The sequence below is a fragment of the Parus major genome, chromosome 2 (assembly GCF_001522545.3).
Source record: "Parus major isolate Abel chromosome 2, Parus_major1.1, whole genome shotgun sequence".
NCBI classification, from domain to species: Eukaryota; Metazoa; Chordata; class Aves; order Passeriformes; family Paridae; genus Parus; species Parus major.
This window is the reverse complement of record NC_031769.1, coordinates 28045600-28061940: the sequence shown is the minus strand read 5'-3', so window position 1 is coordinate 28061940 and position 16341 is coordinate 28045600. Positions and strand designations below refer to the sequence as shown.

The window sequence follows — 16341 nt, the reverse complement described above, 5'->3', positions numbered from 1 at the left end:
TTTGAGAGGCATGCATATTATTTTATTTATTTGTATCAAAGTGTTATTTTCATCAAACCTACCTTTCTTCTACCTTTTCTGTTAGTTGCAATATGCCAATTCTGTTGTCAGAGATCAGCAGAGACTAATAAGAAGATTAAGCTATTTTTTCATAGATAAGTTTGCATGCCACTGAGTAGCAAAGCTGCTAATTACCACTGAATGTGTGAAGATACTTTTATTTGATGTAACATGGCCTGGTGTGCATTAATTATGGTACAAGTAGCCTTACCACTGAGGCAGAGAATTAGCATGACAAATAATTTAGATTACAAGGCTACCAAAATACCCTCACAATAAGGCTTTAATACTCAGAGTAAATCGAAACTCTTTAGACTTTTATTTTCTGTTGCTAAGTAACTGCCTTAAAAGGTAACTTTACTGATTAAATTAATATGGACAAGGCTAATATTAGGTGCCATTCTGTTCAAAATTCAGAAATGTCATGTCAAAATTAACTGTACCAGATAATTTTATGAAGACCATATTGCCAGTAAAATTTATATACATCAGCAATTGGGATGATTGTATTGTAATTTTGAGAGTTCACGTGAGTTAAACCATTTAAAGGAAAATGAGTCAGTCATTGAAAAAACATAATTAAGAGATGCAGGCATTGAACTAAAGGTTTTGTAACAGCTTCTGAACCTGTTGAACTAATGCTGTATGCTACCTGTTATACTAGATAAATCACTTGTTAATAAGATTTTTACCTCACAACTCCTGATATTTATTAGCCTGATTATATTTCCTTATTGTAAATATACGTATCCTTTCTAAAACATCTGTCTTTATGGGAAATGGATGCTTTCTGAAACATTCATTAATTTTATTAAATTTATACAGAGATAAAAATACAGAATAATTTAGGTTGGAAAAGACCTTTATGATCATCATCTGGAAAAAGAAACTTCCACAAAAATTTACAATATTAATTTTATTTTGTTCTATCTCTAATGATATTGTGAAGTATACCAATTAAATGTGAATGCTTTCCATGATCCAAGCACACAACTCTTCCTTTGTACTGTGTGGCTGAATATTTAGTCATTTGAAATGAGTTAAACTCTAAATTTTGAACAAGAACTCTTGATTGCTAATGCAAAATATTTCACCATTTACCATTGCTTGATACCATTTTATGTTCCTGGTTGATGCACATTTATTCATTCAGCCTCTGTAACAAAGCAGAAGTCAGCCAATGCTCTTCCACTCAGCAGACCTGAGGATATTCTTTTCATGTTTTCACAGTAGAGCTGTTGTCATTGCTTTCAAGAAAACTTGATGAATTCTAAGCATAAATTAGAAAAAGGAGAGCAATTCCAGTTCCTCATCAGTCAATGGAAACCTGAAAACTGATACAATCAGGACCAAAATTTACCCAATGGAGGATATTCCTGTGTTCTTCTTTTGTGTTTGAATCTGTAGTGCCTATCAGCTTCAGGAAGGAAGCAGAGTTACACCAAGAGTGCCAAAAGCTGCCTTGAATTACTCATTGGTAGTGTAGAACAGAAGTTCCTGGCTCAGTGCAGGAAGCTCTCTCCTGAACTGCAGTTTGTGGTCTCCAGTCACAGTATGCTGATGTTACTGTACTGCTGTGCAGTGCTCTTATTTTGTGTGCTGATCCACGCATACACTTTCCAAATTGGAAAATACTTTCAGCTATCATTCTTCACTTCCATATAAATCTGTTAGTTTTGTCTGTCCTGGGGGGCTTTCCACTGCAGTGTGTTTCATTTTCTTTCCAGTACTTTAGCAATGTTTAAGTTAATGAAACTCACCTCATTCTAGGATGCCCATTTTCTTATGCTATAATAGTCAAATTTTAAGTTAAATTTTCATTTTCTTTCTTCATGTAGTTGCATAACAAGTGTGCTTCACATCTGAAACCTGAATGTGACTGTGGACCTTTGAAGGACCATATTTTACCACCCACATCAATCTGCCCAGTAGTATTGGTGAGTTGTCTGTATGTTAATTTTTAAAACGCTGCTGGGACTGACTGCCAGGTATTTGCTAAATTCACAGGTCTATGTAAACCTGAAACACAATGTGAAATCCTGGGTGATGGGTTTGTAGGCATAAGTGTGTTTTACCCTCTGCATATTGCATTTTCCTTCATGTGAGAATAAACTTTCTGTAGGGCTTATTATAACTGAAGCTGACTCAGGTTTTATCACTTATTCAGACTGTACTTACCAGAAACTGTATAGGCAGAACACTTCTACATTTTACATCTTTTATAGATCCAACTTCCCAGAATAATGAAGTTATTCTTATGGGCAGTTTTTGCTTGGGATGCATATTGTATATCTGCAATGCTGAGGTCTCTGATCTAAGCCGGAGGTTACCTAGAATGATGACACTGGTCTTGCAGTAAGCTATGCATCAACATTATGGTATATTTTATTCTGCAGTCGTGGACAGTAAATTTCTCTGTCCACAAAAACAATAACTCAATTCAATGAAAATAAAAATGCATGCTGTGTGTAGGTTGTATAGAAAAGAGCTGACCATCTTATCATTAAAAAGAGCTTGAGAATTAACTTATGTATTCACATATTAAATTGGATATTTTATGCTGATGAAAGTCATAGCATCATCATGTTCATAAGAGAACAGATGAGTGGTCTGCTTTAAATGTATTTCATAGTAAGTGTAAGAAATGCTTGGACTTAAGAAAGTGTAATTTATTGAGGGGAGATAAAAAAATAAAATATGCATCCTAATCTAAAACCAGTTGCTGATCACTAGGAAGAATATTCGTGTCTATTGTAAATTACTTGTTTTCTAATGAATCCGTTTGGCTGTTTGTTTATAAATCTGTTAAGGTACAGATGTTAGACTTTGTCCCTCTACATGTGTAAAGTGGAATTATTCCATTGCTCTCAATGAAACAATACAATGGAAACCTGCCTTTAATATTTATTAAATATTTAAATATTTTTGTAAGTCATAAAAGTGGCTTTGTAGTTTGTCTCTATGATATTTTGGTATTATCTGGACATGTTCTGATTAATAGTTATAAAGTATTATTTTAAGTTTGTTGGATGGTTATATTCTGTATTACCTTATTTAATTTTCAGGATTTGAGGTCATACGTTAAAAGTTTGGATCTGGAAATTATGATTCTGTTATTGGGCTATTGTTTTCATTTTAATGTTATTTATCATTTGCCATTGGTATAAATGGAATGAATCATCAGCATGAAATTTTATCTTCAGTTATATTGGCATAACTGCATTTTCTTTTCAGGAGAGGAAGAGGAATAGAGGAATTAAGTTTTTTCTATTCCACAATTGGAGTTTAGTTAAGTTGTTTAGAGGATATGTAGAAGCACTCTAGAGTTAAATCACCCCTGAATAGGTTTGTTTTATCTCCAAATTTTCAAGGCATAAGCAGAAATAAATATGTTTTCCTGTTTTGGAATCATGTTACTACCAGTGCAACACAAGACATGTATTTTAGCACAATTTATATTGTTAGGAATTGAAAATATATTTTACCGTGATTTAATGGGGACTTTATAATCTTGTAGTATATTTGTTCATCTAGTAGTTTCTCCCAAAAATGCACTAAAATCCTGAGTTTAATTATGTTACAAAGACTACCTCACTGACCTAGCTAATAATAACTTCTTCTAAAAGTGATTGGTTATAGTGTACATATAATTTGTGTTAGTAATTTTTTAATTAGTGTCTCCCATTTCCTGTTATGGGGATTCCTTTTGAGAAACATACTTCAATGTATGTGAGATTCGGTAATAACAGCAGTAAATATATAAAACTAGTGAATATCTTCTTGTGAAAACTGTCTAACCATGCAATAGGAAGTGTGACTATTAATAAAAGCTATGTGTACAGACATCCAAATCTGACAGTGGAAGGGTCCTTCACCCAGGTCACACATTTAGCTTCAGTGATCACCTGAACATTAATAGTCTTGCAATGCTGTGTATATGTGGAAGGTAAATAAAAGCAGATAACCATAATGCTTGCTGTGCCAGGCATATCCTTGAGTATTTTGAGGTGTTAGAGAAGAATGGATTTTCTTCTCCCATAAAATATAATGAAAATAGCGAGATGAAAAATCTTGTATCTTTAATCTCCTGAAAATGTTGGCCCTCCCTTCCACCTGTAACTTTGTAAGCTCAGATTTCTTCTAGAAGACTGCAGTATTCTTCTCAGAACAAGATGCCTTCTCCTAAGTTTTCCTTCAGGAGTACAGAGTAAATCCCTTCTCATCTCTTTTTTGCAGAGCTAGCGACATTAACATTTTTGCCTTTTTCATCCAACATTTCTCATGTCTCATTTCTTCAGTTCTTGTGAACTCCAGCCTCAACAATTTCTACAGAGTTAAAGGACTTTTTCATACATTGGATTTCACAGAACTGTGTGTTACCAGTGTTACCAAAACAGTCTCTCAGCCGAGTGACTTTTAGTTGCTGGAGGGAGACCCAAAATGCCTCATCATGTGAAAGTTAGATGGCTGGTTTAAGTTAAATAAGGGTCCTCCCATCTCCAAAACTGCGCAAAATAGATCTTGTCAAATGTTAAATATGATAAGCTACATTGCCAGTTGAAAAAATTTCAGTTGGGAAACTCATGTAATTGATAATGTGTACATCATGAAAACATCACGTATCTGTGTAGATTCAATGTCTTAAAAAGATTTTTCCTGTCTCACTGCATCAATTTTAAATGTTTTAGTAAAATGTAGTCTGTCAACTTTTAGTCCTTTTTACTTTCCTGTTTACGCTGTATGAGGCTTGTTGTGTGGTGAAGTTTTTTGTTCGAGTTAAATGAGTTTTGTTATAAACTGTGTGCAGATCTCAAGTGATAGTCTTTTAATAGATGTCAGATACACTTTAATGTTACTCTCTTTTATTTCAGTAACATTTTAATTAATTCATACTGATTGAATAAATGTACATTGAGACTTGTTTCCTAATGAGGGCACATTTAGAGGAAAGGTTTTGCATCATTCTGATATCCTGTGGGTAATTATATTCTAATTATATGGTGGGGGGGAAAAAGTCTATAACTCAGTACTGATATTGTTCATTGGACCCAATTAATTACATGCACATAATGAAAGTTCATGATAAGGTTGACTGGCAGTGAGTTTAAAAATCTTTAACTCAATTGAATCCTAGCCTACCAGGAGTACAGAATTAGATCATAACCAGGTTTAAAACTGGGTATTGGAATGAGATGAGTGAGTAGTGAAGAAAACAAGATTGGTCTCTGCTTATGAGACAGTTTCCCTCACCCTGTCCCTTTATAAGGCAGAAAAGAAAAAATGCTAGCATACATTTTGTCTTCATTTCATGCCTTCCTTTACTTGCCCCCTTTACTGATAAACATATAGGATGTTCTAATTTTTCCTTATGTCTGTAGAAAAGTAATTAGATTTTCAATTTCCCACTAAAATAGATGCAGCCCTGGGTAGTGAAAAACCAACCAATAATAGCTTACTATTTAATAAATAATAATGTGTATTCATTTTACAGTCCATGATGATTTTGATTCTTCTATTGTATATGTGATTTTTACAATTAATTTCTTTCACTTAATTTCTAGCATTATTTTTTAAAATCATAATTAAAACTGTTAATTGTGGAATAAAAATAAAATGAAAGAACAAATTGTAAAACATAAGGTACCTTGCTAACAATGTGAGCATTACTATATGGCAATTATCTCTGTCCCCGTAGTAACCACATAATTTCAAAGGTGGGCTCTGGTATAATATTGAAGGTAAGAAATAAAAAAAGAAAAATTAAAACTGGGTATATATCTTTGTGTTTTGATATCCAACTTCGTTGTTTTATATTCTGTGAAAAAATGGGTCATCATGATATAAAGTTTGAAACAATTTCCATTTTGTTTCTTTTCTCTTGTGAATGAATTTGACTTTTGTTTTGGGTAGTAAAGGTGTTATACCATTTTAGGACAAAGTTATCTAAGCATAAATACAGTGTATGTCAATATGGAATATGTATACAGATATAAATGGATGTATATAAAATATATGCAATTTTTATACATCATAGTGTACATCTGTTTATATACACTAATATAAAATACTATCATAAGTCGAGTTCAATTGACCTCTTATTTTAAAATATAGATGGTTATATAGTTTGGAAGTGGAAACAGATATATCTGATTCTTTTGGTATTTTATTGTACAAAACCATAAATGTTCAAAATCTTTTGTTTATGTCTAGTTCTATTTAGGCTTGTAGAACAATATACATGGCAGATTACAAATGTTTGAGATAGGAAATGTGCCTTATTCAACTGAACAATATGCATTTCGATCTATAGCTTCAAACTTTTGCAATATATATAATGTAAATGTAGCAAGTATATTGACATTCTGTTGAAAATACTGTGTAAGAATTTTCTTTCACTGTCAGTATTTAGACTAGATAGAATAGCTGTTGGCTGAGTTGGAATTGCAACATAGTTCAATAGATATTTTTTCCATGTCTCGTAATATGTTTTACTAATACTATTTTCCTGTGAGGTATGTAGACGTATTCACATAGGAAAGCAGAGCTGTAGAGAGAGAGAGAAAGGGAATTAGCAGTGCCTGGTTGGAGAATGAGCTTTCTTAATCCCCTTTCCAGTTATTAATCCTAAAATAATTCTTCTGTTTTTATAATAGTAGAGATCAGTTGAATCCAAGCTCAACATGGAGCACAGAAAGTCAGTGCAGTGTGTAAACATTTTATGAGCAACTCAATCCTTTGAAGTTGAGTACTAGCCTTATCATGAGTTTCTGAAGAAAGATACTGTAAAAAAAAAGTTATTTGAATATATATGCTTGGGGGAGGGGAGTTGAATTTAGATCTGGTTGTTGAATAATAAGTAATGACATAGCAACTGAGAGAGATTTAAAAAACAAAACAAACCACTTTTTCCCTTTTCAATTGTGTTTCATATTGCAGCTTGAGTTCTCTGAGAATCTAAATCAGACTTGAAATATAATGGTGTCCTTATCTACACTAAGAGCTTTTTCATTTCTTTGAAGTCAGAAGGAAATTAATAATTGCCCTGGAGGAAAATGTATCTTCCTAACTAATTAGCTGTTCGACAAACACAGTTCAATGTTAAAGTAATAAGATGCTGATAAACTGAAATGGCAGCCATTCAATCATTTTAAGTTATATCTAGTTGCCTGCCCACAGCTCATCACTACTGTCTACATTTATTCTTTCCATCCTCTCCCACTGGAGTTTCAGATGATTTTATTTTCACAATTCTTTTCCAACACTTTTGTCTTTCTTGGACAGTGTATATAATCAGCTGCTATAGCCCAAGTTGGAGTTACAAATACAGTTGAAAGTCTTGGACCATATTTTGATGCATGTATTGAATGGGTACAAGATGTAAGGCAAGTTGTCTACAGAAAACTGAATGAACAAAGGCCAACATGCCAAATGAGAAAGATTTGATTGTGATTTGGTGTGTAATTCTTTATCTTTTTATTTAGACAAGCCAAAAAAGGACCGCAAAGTATATTTATAAAGTTATCACATAATGATTCTTTGTTCAGAAGAAGGAACAATCAGCAGTTTTAGAAGTTATTCTTAAATGCATTTACTCCATTCCAGCCTTGTCTTGTTGCATGCATTTTGGCTACCAGCATTATGAGTGGCAAAATGCTATCTTCTCAATAGTGTAATGTGATTTTTCCTTTTTTTTTTTTTCTTCCTTAGAAGCGAATGCTTTTCTCAAGACAGCTCTCAAATTAATTAGAAGCCTTGACTTTCCTTTATAGTATGGGCATATGCAGCTCACTGGAAAGTATTTTTGCTGAGAATTGGTTAATAATCTTGTCCACAGGATGACTTTTAGCTTCTGCCTAGGGATTAAGAGCTGGGTATTGTACTACAGCTCTAAGAGCTTTCAAGACAGCATGATGTGGTGTTCTAATATAGGCTCTTTTGATTAGCATGTACACAGAGCTGGAAATGTGGAGAAGTTGTAAAATGAATTTTCAAAATGTTTGAATCACAGTTACTTGGGTAAGTAGTGATGCTGATAGTGATCAGATAGTGATATCTAATAGATACTACAGATAGATTGCCCACCATGGTTTTGGCATAGTGGTGATGTGTGGTTTTTTTTAGCTTTCAGGATTTTTGAATCTTTAATTCTCTTTGGTTATTGAATAATTATGGACAGAGATTTCATGGAATGGGAATTTTGTAAGCAGGCTCTTGAATGCTATATTGGTTTACAAAATTACAGTCTAGGAGTACCTAATACTATTAATAATCTATTATTATTATCATGTTTTTAAAGATTCCCATGTCATTAAACAAAATAGCTCTGAGGAATCATGGAGCAACTTCCCTTAAAGCTCCTTAAAAAGAGCCCCAAAGCATCAGTTTGGTATTCAAGTCATGTATTTAAATTTCCATGGCCTTCATCTTGCAGACATTTGAGGATATCTCTATGTGGTATTCCATACATTCTGTCTGATCTTATATGAACTTTTGGAGTTCTAGAATAAGATGTTTTTGAATAACTATTTTAGTTTATGCATAAGTTAAAAATATACTTCTCTTGTTATGCAACCCCATGCCCAAATAGGGTGTATGTTTCATCCAAAAATACATGTAATAGAAGAAGTAATTATCATACAGAAGTAATTTCAAGTTTTAAGCTGCTACCTGACAAACTGTGTAATGGTATTAAGCATTTATTAATGAGTTTTTAATCCTGTATAATGTATAAGTACATTGTTGTTTCATGTTATGAAATACATTGATTTAAATAATCTTGTGTAGGAAATAATCCAGAAAAAATACATTTGCAGTTATTGATTAAAAAGCAAGGTGAGAAAAAGCACTTGTTGCTGTTATTTGCCCTGAATTCTGTTTCAGCAGTTAAAGAGGCAGCTTTCTAGTAAGCCTTTAGTAATTATGCATCTGTTTTTACCCTAACAGCTGTGATAGAGTATGGTATTTCTAAATGTTAGTGTTTCATGTAAAGTAAAAGATTCTACCTCTATATAAAGAAAGAATATAAGTAGTTTTTGAAGATTAGTGATATACAGCTTGTTAATTGTAGCAGAAGGCAGCTTTTTAAACAAGATTCCTTGATTTGGATGAGAATTCAGACCTGGAAAATAAAATTAAAATAGCTCTCCAGGTATCAAGTATCTCTTTCTGCTATTCAAAAGAATGAAGTCTTCATGTTTTCTAATACTCTTAGCTATTGTAATATTGTTAAAATGGTCCCACACATACTTTCCAGAGTGTAAATTATGTAATAGGACAGCTAAAACATCGGGAAAGTCCACTTGTGCAAAAGCGTAACAAAGTACCGTGCATGTTGTTAAGTATGACTGCTGCAGGGTGCCTTGTGAACACTCTGTCCATGCCCTTTGCCATCCCAGCTGTTTGGTACTGCAGCCTAACATTCTCTTTTTCCAACAGACGCTTCCCACTTTAGGAGGTTTGCTCCCTGAGGTGCGTAGCGGGAGGCATCCATGAATGCTCGAGTACTAACAGCTCATGATATTGTACATTCTGCTATGAAGTGCATTTTGGGGCTGAACCGAAAATCTAGAGATGATATTCTGGGTTATTATTTGGAAAGTCCTGTCTTATTTGTAAATTATTTTCTGATTTGGAATGTGGAAAAGATGCAACTGAATAATTATCACCTTTCAGTGGTCTCTCTGGAGCAGTCCTGAGTGGTAGAAGCTCCAGCTAATGAATATTGACTCCAATTCCTTGGGAATTCAAGGGGGAAAATAAGACATGAGAAGGGCAAAAAGGGGTGGGAAAAAAAAATTGTTGTGATAAGTACTATTTTAGAAGATATGTGCACCAGCACATACCAGAAGAACAAAAAGCTTCATTATTTGAGCCATCAAAATGTACAATAGCATCTAAATTGCTGTATTTGGTATCTCTGTCAACCTCATGCATGTTCACTAAAAAAAAAATGGTTCACAGATACATTGATCGTTTTGTACGCTTTATTTAGCAAGGTATTAAAAATAGCACAACTCTTACAGAAATATTTTTAAATTGAAAGATAAATTTTTGCATTTCATAAAACCATTTTTCCAATGCATGTCAAATTTTTCTTAACTATATTAGAATTTTTAGGCTTTTATCCATTCTTATCGTCTTCTATTTTTATCTACTTTAAAAATTAAATTGCTTATTCCTTGACACTCTCTGATATATTAGTAATGTTTCAGTTCCCAAAACAAAGGTATGCTAGGTCAGGCACAACTGGTATTTCATACATTAAAGAAAGGGTCTGTGTAAGAATTTTTAATTATTTTTTTTTTAAATGAGGTGATAAATCTTCTTGTGTTCCATTAACAGATTTACTCATTAGAAGTACGATACAATTCATCACATTATGTCACACAAACTAAGTCAAATCCTCACTAGTGTGACACATACCTAAAAATTATAGGATATACAACTCTAGGAAATCTAGAATCTCTTGTCAACTTCTTCAGAAATGTTTAAAAGAGCACTATTGATAGACATGGTGACATGTATTGTGGTGATATATAAAATGGGTGATATGAAATAATTTATTTGTACTTTCTTCAAAAATCATCAGTGAAGAGTTTCAATGTTAATGAGGTATAATGAGGTATCTGTCTTTGATCATATTATTAACACTCTAGACAATTCTGTGTCGTGAATATTCTTTTTCCTTTATGTTACCTGAGATAATAACCTAATCTTGTATTGTTTTTGTGAATCAAGCTATGGTTTTGCTTATGGGACAGGAAATAGAAACTGGGGAAGGAATGGTAATGCAGCAGTTATAGGACTGCTATGACAAAGTCAAGGCCAACTGAGGGTATTTACTGCTATTTGTATCATGCTGCTATTTGTATCACCCCAGTATCCAAAACTTTGTGTACTTGTTACTGCATTTTGCTTGAGTCATTAATAACAGTTTGGGCATGGGTCTCAGCATGATACATACAAGAAGATTTTTAGTGCCAGACATTATAAAGGCTTCTTTTGAACTTTTTTTTTAACCTCTCTAAATGCATAAACCCAGTGTGCTTAGTCTGTTACTTTCTGCTAAATTTTTCTTTGAATTATCACAAATGTTCCTTTAGCTTGAGATTTTCCTAGACCTTTCAAAATTTACTCTCCATCTCTGATTTTTGCTAGATACCACAATTTTTTACTAGCTTTTTCTCTGCTTTACTGACATCTGATTTGATTTTTGACGATATTGCAGTATTCATGAGCCAGATTTGGCCACAATGTAAAATCCTACTGAACAGGGCATGCTTTCTTTTTATAAAAGGTAGTGACTTTTAAGGGTAATTATTCACAAAGTTGTTTAAAACCTCAGAGCAACTTCTTAAATTTGTAATGAAGCGTGAAGCTTCCTTCATAAGGAAGTATCTTGCTTGCTGCTCTTGGGATTAACCAATCCATTGTCCAAAATGTTTTGTGTTAGTTCAAATATTTCATTCTCTTTGGGTGCTTCATCCTGGTTCTACTTTCTGAAAAAAATCATCAAATAAGTATGTGCAGAGCTGGTGATTTCTTAGGCAGTGATACATCCAGTGTTTTTGTTTCTGAGGTTAAGGATAAGGTGAATATCTCTAGTTGCTTCTACTGTTCTCTCTTTAAAGCAATAGTATTGCAGTCTAGTCTTGGATCTTGTCTTGGACCACCCAAGTTACTCAAAGCATCCAGGACCTCTGTTAACTAACCTCTTGGGAATCTCACTGCATACAGACAGTAGACTCCCCTGTTGGTTTCTTCTTCCCAGTGGCGTAGGTGTGTCCATGCCTTATACAAAATGTGGTCAGATTGTCACCCCTCTCCCAAGCACTTGGCTACCCAACGTAGTCTAGGATGACCTGGACCACTCTTTGCATCAGATCTAGACTTAGAGACTCTGTCAGACTCAGTTAAAGAAACTGATGATGGTATAAAAACACTCAGGGTCCACATTTGTGTTAGAAGCTACTGCATTAAGCTGAGAGTTCCTCCCTTCCTGACAGAATCTGTGTCAGTGCTTCTTATCAGTAAAAACCGCTCCTGAAAGAGTTTCCTGGATTAATTGCTCCTAGGATCCCTAAGGCTTTATTGGAGGTAGCACAGAGATAGGTTCGGCCTGGTCTGGAATGTAAATGGTAACATTTAATGAACTTGTCACTGCATGCAGTTGCAGGGGGTGCAACAATGTCCTTCATGCTCGTTTTCTAGTGCAGCAGCTTTGTGCCAGCCCATTCCCTTGACTAGTTTAAAGCCTCCTTGCACTTGTGAAGTGGAGGGAAGTGGCTTGGGTGCAATTGGGATTGGAGACACTGATTCTATTTGATAAACATCTGCTGTCTTAATTTATGGTGCATTTTTTGGACAACCTAAAAGGACATGCTGGGTGCAGTTTATAAATAGGATAAATGAGATACAAAGAATAAGAGTACTTTTTTTTCCATGCAGAGTTCTCTGAAATGGCATGGTGACAGTTGAAAATATGATTGTAACAAAAGAATTCTGATTTTTTTCTCTTTCAAATAACCATCTCATTGTACTATGTATCAGTATCAAAAGTTGCCAACAGCTTAGAATCTGATGTAGATTCTGGTTCCCTTCTATTATAAAATACATGTTTTATAAAAAGCCACTCAGCTAATTTACAATGGTACATTTAGACCAGGTATGTTTTGTCAAATTGGTAAAGTACTTTGAAGCATCCAACCTTTGCTAGCAGTCAGGATGAAATTTTGAAAATTACTGATCTCTTATCAATATGCTTATTAAACAATCAAGTATGATTGGCTTTCAAGTTTCAGAATTGCATCCTGGTAATGTCAGATTATCTTCTCACATCATTGCATTAATTTGTGTTGTGACTGCACACTTTTCATCCATCTATTGCCTAGGCATTATGGAATGTCCAGACACATAGATAGATGTTATGTGAAGTGGCCAGACATTGTGTATTAACTTGACTGAGATCTCATTTTCATTAAAGCAAAGCCTGACATTACTTGCTAGTCAAAAAAAGAAAAAAACAACTTTGTGGAGGTACAGTCTCAGTTACAGTTGTACAGCATTATATATAATGTGTTAAAATGTTCCCTTTTCTCCTTTTCTCTTTTCAAGGAAAGACAAGCAACAGTGAAAAAAGAAAAGAGCTGCCCTCAGCAAATGAACAAACTGGGAGAACGGAACAAAATGCAAAGAGCAAATTCTGTCACTGTAGATGGACAAGGCCTTCAGGTGTGATTATTGTTATTTTAATATTAAGCAGATAATTTTAGGTATGAAGAGTGAGATATGTTTAAAGTGAAATATACATTCATTCTTGTAATATTTCACTTTTACATATTTTAAAAGGCAATAAGTAAATTCTTCCATTGGTTCAGGAATCCTGTGATACACATCTGCTTTTCATGTCATTGTCAGGATTTCCTAAGACATTAAGGGGGAGAAAGGACTAGCTCTAAAACACTTCTGTCATGGGGTGAAGCTGAACTAGTTTATTTTGGTGTGTGTCATGCAATGTTGAGTAAATTTACATTATTAATCTAAGTCTGTCCTGATAACTGTTAACTATTCTCATTTGGACCTGTTAATTAATGGATGGAGTAAACTTCAAGGGTGCTATTTGTCCAGGTATTTCTAAGTAGGGTATTTGGCATCTCAGCATTAACAGTGGTGAGAAGCAACGTGTTTTCATTACTAACAATAGCTATAATAAAAATGGAAGTTTTTCTGCTTGAAAGAAAAACTCATGTGTGTGATGAACTAATGTTATTTAGGGCTGGTGACTTAGAGATATGCCTGAACTGCTGACTTCTTTCCCTTGAGGTATGGGTAGTTTTGAGTGAAATCAATGTCCATATGCAGGATTCTGCTGCTTTATTTTCTCAGGAGTTAAATTATCATCATGATAATCACAATGTGATAATCATTTAATATACATAATTGTCTCTTCTCTTTATCTTTTGATACGTTGCAATTTGGCTTCAGTAAAAATATTCCATTACCATATATCAATTATATTATGCCTCATAATTATTTCATCTTGTGTCAGGATAGGAATGCTTATTGTATTGTTTTGTCTTTTAGATTAGTCAAACATTCTTGTTATGGCAACCCAAAGAAGGGAAAAATAATCCAAACAAATCCTGAAACAGAAACCCTAAAATCTATCCAGTCACTTGGCTGCTCCAATAATGGTATAGTTGGATATTAGAGCAATCATTATACTTGCTTTCAAGAATCTCTTCCTGTACTTACCATTTTCAGAGGCTTCACTGCTATCCAGATCATCTGTGACGAAACATGAAGAAAAAAATACTAGAGTCATAATTGAAAGAAGGCTCAAGTTCTGTCTAATCAGTCGCAGTGTGATTAATAAGTTTCTGCTAAAGGAAACACAGTGTTATTCTAACTTTTGGATGATATCCACACAGTTCCAGTGTGACAAAGTAGTCTAGATAGAGGAGCATCTTTGGCATCTCCTTTTGGTTGCAGCACCATGTATCAGTATGAATTTTGTGTTTACTCCAAGCATAAGATTACTTATGCTCGTAGTTTATTTTCAGCTATTTTTTGTCTCTATTTCCCACTCATGTGATACCATGCCTAGGATATAATAATTGGTCTACTCAAAACAGCAGCTTTTAACACCATTGACTCTTCAACACAAAACTTTAAATTATTGTATGTTCTGCTTTCAGGTCATAAGATTTCCCCTAAGTTTTTCAGTGCGATCCAAAACTTGTGTTTTATCTTCTCTTCCCAAGATGAATCAAAAGCCTGAGTTTCATCCTTGTTTTTCTTTATTGCTGGTAGAGATGGAGAAAAAGGGAGTGGGGACAAAGATGGTAGAATTATTTTTGAATATATTTGTGGTGTTTTTTGAAATGCTTGGTGTTCATGCACTGTATTACAAATAATGACACATTTGTAATACAGTGCATGGCACAGTACTGGTAATCATTATGATAACATTAGAAATAATTCTGCAGTTATGGCACTAATTTGCTGATTATACTGTGGTCTTTGTTTTTCACAGATAGCTTAAATTGGTTTTGAGTAGCAGGAATTCATCTTAGCATCAAATATTTCATTTTTGATAGGCATTAAAAGTGATGACTTGTTTTGAATGTAATTATTGTGAAGGCTGAGTGGACCTTGAAGGCTGTCCTACTGAAAGGGTGTGATCAATGAGAATGTTAGGGCTTTTTTTCCTCACAGATTGTGTAGTTTTTTAACTATTCTCACAAAGATGTAAGATGCTATAAATATAACTGGTAATTAATGTTAGTATTTTGCCCAAAGATGGTCTGGAGAAAACATTCTGTATCTGATCAAAGTATACTATCCTAATTCTCCCATATCTGGCATGCTAGTCTGTTTCTAATACTTTGATGCTGCTGGCATGGTCTCATTTTAACAAGATCTTCAGTAAGCAAGGGTTTTATGTCAGAAAACTTAATCAGTATATTAATTGCATTTGTTTATGATTTAAGCTCCAAGGTAACAAAGCAAAGATTTTCATACTACTGCTGTTAGACCTCTGTTTTCAGTATGGGAGAAACTATATATAAGTGCTTCACCACCTTTTTCTTTTTACTTTAAGTCACTTGTCCTATAACATCATGAAGATTGCCTTGAAATTGTGCTAGATTAGGGCTTGAAAATGTTGACTAATTTAGTCTAAATCTTTAGTTGCATTTCATTATACAAAAATACCGTATGTTATCTGGAAAATTAATTTGGAAAAGCTGTAAAAATTTAATTAAAGTTTATTTTGGAACCGAGTGGGATACAGGCTAGTTATTAGATTTTTTTTTTTTTTTGATGATCAAAACCCTTCTCCTTTAAACAATCTCATTGAGTCTTGAAATAAAAGATTTGAAATAGAAAAGTCCATCACTTAGCTTTTGTTGAGAAAAAGATCAAGCCCAAACCTTCCTTCCATCAGACAGAGTGAGCAGATAACTTAGTGGCAGTGGAGGTCTGCACGACTTAAAGACAATTAATCATAGTTATGCACATTCATCTTGCTTCTTTCTAGCTAACCAGCATAATGATCAGGATTATTATTTCTAATTAGAGGAAGTAATAGATCATGTATAACCTTAGGATGAGTCTCATTAATTAACCTGCGTCCTAAGGGATTTCAGTAGGTATTCCATCTCTGTCACAATGAACACCATTGGTTTACACTTAGTTCACAGGGATAAACATCATGGGAATTGGCTAAATAACTAAAATTGATTAAAACAGTAGGTAAAAATTAAATATATGACAAACGTC

General features: G+C 33.8%; 1 protein-coding gene across 7 annotated transcripts in view; it reads left to right on the top strand.

Moving 5' to 3' along the window:
• Window positions 1-16341, top strand: part of DGKB (diacylglycerol kinase beta) — a 331618-nt gene that overhangs the window by 102578 nt on the left and 212699 nt on the right. For 5 of the 7 annotated variants that reach the window (XM_015619344.2, XM_019005780.1, XM_015619345.1 and 2 more), the window contains 3 exons: window positions 1899-1997; window positions 9496-9528; window positions 13174-13290. In XM_015619344.2, coding sequence (XP_015474830.1) covers window positions 1899-1997; window positions 9496-9528; window positions 13174-13290 — 249 coding nt within the window. The remainder of the gene's footprint in view (window positions 1-1898; window positions 1998-9495; window positions 9529-13173; window positions 13291-16341) is intronic. The other 2 variants (XM_015619347.1, XM_015619346.1) reach the window with 1 other exon arrangement.